This window comes from Triticum dicoccoides, chromosome 6A (genome assembly GCF_002162155.2).
Source record: "Triticum dicoccoides isolate Atlit2015 ecotype Zavitan chromosome 6A, WEW_v2.0, whole genome shotgun sequence".
Taxonomy (NCBI): Eukaryota; Viridiplantae; Streptophyta; class Magnoliopsida; order Poales; family Poaceae; genus Triticum; species Triticum dicoccoides.
Window position 1 is genome coordinate 566,300,571 of NC_041390.1, and position 6,522 is coordinate 566,307,092.

At 49.9% G+C, this 6,522-nt stretch overlaps 1 protein-coding gene across 1 annotated transcript; it reads left to right on the forward strand.

Moving 5' to 3' along the window:
* The first annotated feature begins 2,286 nt into the window (after positions 1-2,286).
* LOC119314227 (ethylene-responsive transcription factor ERF109-like) lies at positions 2,287-3,478 on the forward strand. Its single transcript, XM_037588981.1, has one exon. It carries the CDS (start codon positions 2,374-2,376, stop codon positions 3,139-3,141), a length of 768 nt encoding a protein of 255 aa, XP_037444878.1. The 5' UTR covers positions 2,287-2,373; the 3' UTR covers positions 3,142-3,478.
* The last annotated feature ends 3,044 nt before the right edge of the window (positions 3,479-6,522 follow it).

The window sequence follows — 6,522 nt, forward strand, 5'->3', positions numbered from 1 at the left end:
ACGGTAGTATAATAGGAGATTGCTTGGTGTAAATCAAAGACTTGGTTTCCATGACCGAACGGGGCGACGCAGGCAGTTCGTCACCTTGCGTCCCCACTCCCCAGTTAAAAAAGAATGACAACGGTCGAGCACGAGCAGCCAGGCTGAAAGCAACGCCCGTTCCGATCAATCAAAAGGAAAAGAAAAGAAAAGAAAACTGGTTTTGAACGTCTCGCGATACGCCGGCGTCCACGACGGCGGGGACGCGAAAAGCACGTCTCCATCTCGCATGCACGGTAGTTGGTAGGTGGGCCGGCGTCGACCTGAGCCGCCCGTGTTAAACAACAGCAACCCCCCCACGTCGGCCCTATCCTGTGACTGTGAGCTCTCGCTTTCACACCCCCTGACGGTGGGAGCGCTGACTATTCCCATCACACTTCTTCTCCCGCAGCCGGTCAAAGTCCTGGATCGAGTCCGTTGTCAGCGTTCTGTCCGATAGACGGTGCGCGGTTAGCACCGTGGCACAGCTTCGTCAAGCTGGTTTAGCCACCGCTTCTCTTTTCTTTTCTTTTTTGCACCGTCACGAAATATCTTTTTGTGAATCGAGAGACTAATAATACTCCAAGTTAGCGATTGCTTAGCACTCACCATCTCTGAGATACGAATAGGTGTCAGGTGTCTTTCAATAGATCAACAATTTAATAGTACTGAAAATGATCAAGCCAAACATGGGCAACACGAAACAGTTTGAACCACGGTTTCTACGGAGTTTGAACTGATTTAAAAAAATGCATGGACTGCACACCAAAAAATATGCATGCGTCGTTTGGTAAATCTTCCAAGTCCGGATCTTTTTAAAAAAAAATTGGTAAAAATGCATGCGCCGTTTGGTAAAAATGTATGGCACTTTTTAGGGTATGGAATCCTTTTTTTTAAGTTTGGTACCGAATCCTTTGATGTAAGTACTTGATTTCGTCGTTTGGTAAATCTTGCAAGTTCGGGTCGCCTTTCAGCTAGCTAGTTCGCCGCTTGGTAGGACGCCCTGCCGGCCTCTTTTTTTCGAGGAACCAACACGAACACTACCTATTCATATAGATGAAAAGAGATGAAAAAAGGGTATGTACATTGACACGTGTTTTTTAGGTAACATGGCAAAACCCTAATTAAAAGTAAAAGGATAGAGACCACTTAGCCGATGCCCTCCGTGGGCATGGCTCGAGTAAACGTCATGCCCTGTTGCTTGATGGCATCATAATATGTCTGAGGCCTCATTTGATTCATATGATAGGAAAATTATAGGAATAGAAAAGTCGTAGGAAATGAGATGACATGTATCTTAAATCCTATGAGTAGGAATAGGAAAAGAGATGTCCTTTAATTCACATCAAAGAATTTTTCTCATTGATTCTAGGCTAATGTTTATTTTCTTATGAAATGTGAAGGGTAGGAAGAATTCCTTCGTAGGAATAAGATTTCATTGCTATAAACCAAAGGATACTAAAGAATTTTTTTTCTATAAAAATTATATTCTATGAAATTTCTACAAAATTCCTCTAAATCAATGAAGGCATGAGTGTGTCTAGCAGCCACATGGTTTCAAATAGCGACGGGGAATAGCAGTCTTCGCAAAGGTAGGTCACGGTTTCCGGTGCTTGGAGATACATACGGTACCTCAGGTCACGCGGCCAGCCATACACACACAATCAACATATCCGTGATGAGAATTCTAACGTAAAGGACAAGCCGTGTGAAGAACTTACATTTAGGCTCGACATGCTTAACACAAACGCTGCCTACTACAACACCACATCAACGGATGAATCTTCCGAATAAATGACACTTCACATAAAAATATCAAGCAATAATGCAGAATTCATATTCATAAAAGGATTGCTCATCCAAATATACACCAATAAATCTCAAAATCGCCGCATAGTATGAAACAGATTCTGTCCAAGGCAAACTTGACTCTACAGAATAAATGACAGAGTATTGCCACAAAAGATGATTCCACCGAATAAATGACACCTCGACGATATACATACAAATATCTGGTACACGTATGGAGTACTACTACGGAAATAGATTTAATTGTGTCCAAGTAAGGCGAATTTGACAACGTATAACGTGTGAGAACAGCTCGAATAACCAGCCGTCGCACGTCGGCAGCGCTCATCCGCTCCAGCACTCGCTCTCCCCCGTTTCCACCTCCCTTCCCACGACAAGAACGTGCGTCCAAAACGAAACACCGCACTATAAATGGCAGCCACGGGCCCAAACTACCTGAAACATCAGTGGGATCACGATAACGCAAGCCGGCTACCTCAGCACACGAGCGCGCGCAGCCCGAAAGCTTTCTCGCGACACCGACCTCACCTCGGACTCCACGTCGCCATGGTGCCGAGGCTGGAGCGCGGCGGCGGTGGCGGGTTCCAGCTCCCCAACTCCGAGCAGGAGAACTCGCTCTTCCTCCGCGCGCTCATCTCCGTCGTGTCCGGGGACACCGCGGCCCCCGCCCTGCACCCGGAGCCATCGAACCCGCCGTTTGCCGCTGCCGCTGCCGCTCCGGTGCCTGCGTGCGGCAGGTGCGGCGCGGACGGGTGCCCCGGCTGCGAGTTTGCCGCTGCGGCGGCCGCGGCGACGACCGGGTCGAGCAGCGAGGGGGAGGAGTGCTCGGCCGCGAGCTTCGTGAGGAACGGCGGCGTGGGCAAGCGGCGGGCTGGCGGCGGCGGGAGCAAGTTCAGGGGCGTGCGGCAGCGGCCGTGGGGCAAGTGGGCGGCGGAGATCCGCGACCCGCACCGCGCCGTGCGCAAGTGGCTCGGCACCTTCGACACCGCCGCCGAGGCCGCGCGCGCCTACGACGTCGCCGCGCTCGAGTTCCGCGGCCACCGCGCCAAGCTCAACTTCCCGGCGTCGTCGTCGGCGGCCTCCGCGTCCGCGTCCGCGTCCGCTTCCGCTTCCTCCTGGGCGGCTGCGCAGCCCCATCCCCAGCGGCAGCAAAGGCCGGAGAGCCCTCGCGAGAAGTGCGGGTCAAATGCATCGTCGCCGGCGCACGTGCCGGAGCAGGGGAGGCCGGTGGCGCGGGAGCAGGAGATCTGGGACGGGCTGCACGAGATCATGATGATGGACGACGGCAGCTTCTGGTCCAACCCCAAGCCATGATCACCGCCGCTCATTACCTCGTTCTCCTCATGCTCCATTGCGACTACATACATACTCCCTCCGTTCCAAATTACTCGTCGCAAAAATGAATGTATCTAGAACTGAAATACATCTAGATACATCTACTTTTAAGTAATTCGAAACGGAGTAAGTACATGATAAATCTCACAAAACGAGTTCAATAAACGACATACATCCGACAGTTCCGTGCAAAATGTGCACAATGCTCAAGAGATTCTTTCACACAAAGACTGCTTCACAATGTGCAGATGTCGTGTTGTACTGTTCATCTAAAAAAATCGTTTTGTCGTCGCTAAACTTCTGGGTGCAGTCCTTATCCTCGTTATTACTCGTCGCTGGTTTCCGTCAGATATTTTGCACCCCCTTTTTGACCGTTCAGCGAATCGCTCGCGCGCTGTTCCTGTTCACTATCACAACGCCAAAGCCGATAAAGATTGGATCACGCCATGCATGCGTTCCGTGGCGTAGAAACGAGCGTTTGTCACGTCTTAATTAATCCACCGTCGTTTCCCACGGTTGAAGCAGTTGCCTGCTCCACTTTTGACCACAGATAGCTCACTTTCCACCGGATGGATCCATGGAAAATAAGTACCAAGTGTAATAACAAAAGAAAAGAACATGTACTCCGACTTGCTTTGGAGGCAAAGGAAAGAACATGGTATCTGCATGGCCCTGGTCCAAATCCAATGCAAAGTATACATGCTCGATGTGGATCCCAGAAGCGAAGCAGAGGGCAGGCAACGCCGGTCTGTCATCCCGATTCCCTCCCCTGTAAACAAAGGCCGAAAACGCGCACTCACCGTGCAAAACCTCGCAGCCGGACAGCGCTGAATGTTGGCGTTACTTGACGTAGAGGCTACAGAAAGAGACGTGTGCACTATTTTATTTTTATCTGGACAGCTAATGAGTGCACATACGTACGTACCCCGACGGTACGCGCTACGCGCAAATCCCAGCCTGCTGCCCGCGAAGCCGACTTCCTCCCTTTTTTTTTGTGCGGGTGACTTCCTCCTTGAGTGTCACGTCAGGCAGCCTGGGCAGCCGACTGATCTTAAACTATGAGGAGATGAGATTCTCCTCGATGAATTAGCATGGCGATTAAAATAAGGAACACGGGTTTGGTTCCTTCTCGAGAGTAGAAGGAATCCAGGGGCCTCTCTGCGCCAACCCATCTCTGAATCTGTAGAAAAAGAAAAGTACCCCTGGTCGAAATCATTTCTTTCTTCCTAAATCCTAAAAAGTGGTCGAGTGCTACTTTGTCTTACAGAGCACTCGGGCTCGTGCGCCGTCCGATCGAGATCTCGCGGTCACGCGCGTTTCATGTGGGCTCAGGCGAAACCGTCGATGCGCGCGCCAGGTGTCCCCTGGTCGTGGCTTCGTGGTCGAGTTCCTCTCCTGTTCCTCTCCACTACCCCTCCCATTCGAAACTGCCCCTCCCAGCGGAGCGGATCTCGTTCCAATCCCCCCAACCCATCCCCCAAATCCAGCGCGAGAGCAGCCGGCGGCGTGTCGGCGATTCGGCGGTTGTCTTCCGCCGGAGCGAGGGCGGGACAGCGGGCGCGGCGTGAAGGAAGGCGGTGCAGCGGCGGAGACGCGACCGAGGAGAGACGACGCGCTGCAGGCCGCGTCAGAAGGAGCAGCACCGGAGACTCGGCAGAGGAGGAACGGCGTGCGCGGCCGTTGTTCTGTTGGCACAGAAGGGCAAAATCGCGGCGAATCCCTGGTATGCCCATCGATCTCTTCCGGTCATCCGCGTTTAGGTTGTCCAAATCGATGCGCTCTGCCGCTCCGCCGCGGACAGAGGAGGAACGGCGCGCGTGCGGCCATCGCGCGGTTGTTGCAGAGGTGCCGATTCACTGCGGGTCGACGCGCCCCTCCACTAAGTTGATGAAATCGAGTAGCAGATGGTAGAAATTGTTTGGAGCACTCGTTAATTTGGAGATGGACGACGACACGGGGCATTTCGTGTTCCTAGGCTACTGGTGAACTAGGATTCGTAGGTTTCGAAGGCAAGCCTTGGGACTGTAGATTTCCGGTGTTGTAGATGTCGAGGTCGATCCTGATGGGCGACTGACTTGCCTGAATATGGTTCATGTGTTGCCTGCGCAGGTGGTTTGACAGTGTTTTTGATTTAGTGTACGAGAATAATGCTTCTCTCATGTCAATGTTGCCTTTGTTTTGTGAGTGACTTGCCTGATATGGTTTGATATGTTGCCTGCGCAGGTGTTTTTGACAGTGTGTTTTCATTTAGTGTAGGACAGTAATGCTTCTCTCATGTCAATGTTGCCCCTGTATTGTGAGTGACTTGCCTGACATGGTTCACGTGTCGCCTATGAAGGTGTTTTGAAAGTGTGTTTTTGGTTTATTGTAGGACAGTAATGCCTCTCCCATGCTAATGTTGCCCTTGTTTTTGCGAGTGACTTGCCTGATATGGACCGTGTGTCGCCTACGAAGGTGGGTTTGACGGTGTGTTTTGATTTTCAGTGCAGGAAAGTAATGATTTAGCAATGGAAAATGCACATGTGATTTGTGTGTGTGTGTGTGTGTGTGTGAGGTAGGAAGTAATCCAGTAGAGGGAGGTTAATAGGGCTATTTGTAGGACAATTTTAAGCATTTCACGAGGATTCATTCTTTGATTTTCTGTTCTAGGTGCCTTTATTTGTATCAGATTTTGTAGGACACGTAGAGGGAGGGTAATAGGGCCAATTATAGGATAGTTGTAATATAGTGAAAATCAGATAGTTTACAACCCTTTTCATTGCCCACTTTTTGTAAGTTGTTGTTTGTTAAGTTCAGTAAGAATTTAGTCAAAAGAAATTCGTTGGATGATATAGAGTTCTTTCAGAATCATTTCTAATGTGTTTTTTATGATGAATCTCACTATCTGTCCTTTAAATATGCAGCAAAAAATAGATGGCTGGGACAAGTCATAAGTCTAAACAAGATGGACCTGCTGGATCAAGTCATGATGACCTTGCATCTCATGGGAATAAAGAGCATCAAGCACAGGTGTGCACATGCTCAGGAAGTTTTATGTTCTTCCTGTACATAACAGAGGTTTTTTCATTTTTTATTGATTTATGTGGTTTCCATCTCCCAGCCACGGAGCAGTGCACCAATAACTGGGTACAAGCGTATGAGAACTAAGACAGTTGTTTCACGGGGGAAGCGCCCTGATGATATCATTAGTAATGAGAATAGTAATGAGAGCCAAGCTGTAGATGCTGGGAATAAAAATGTTGAAGGTGCAGACGTTGAGCAGCCTCCAAAAGCAAAACGCCAGAAGACGGGAGGAACTTAGGTATTTTGCATAGTTGCCTCAGTTTCACTGAGCAGTTGCCCAGCAATGCTGCCTAAGTT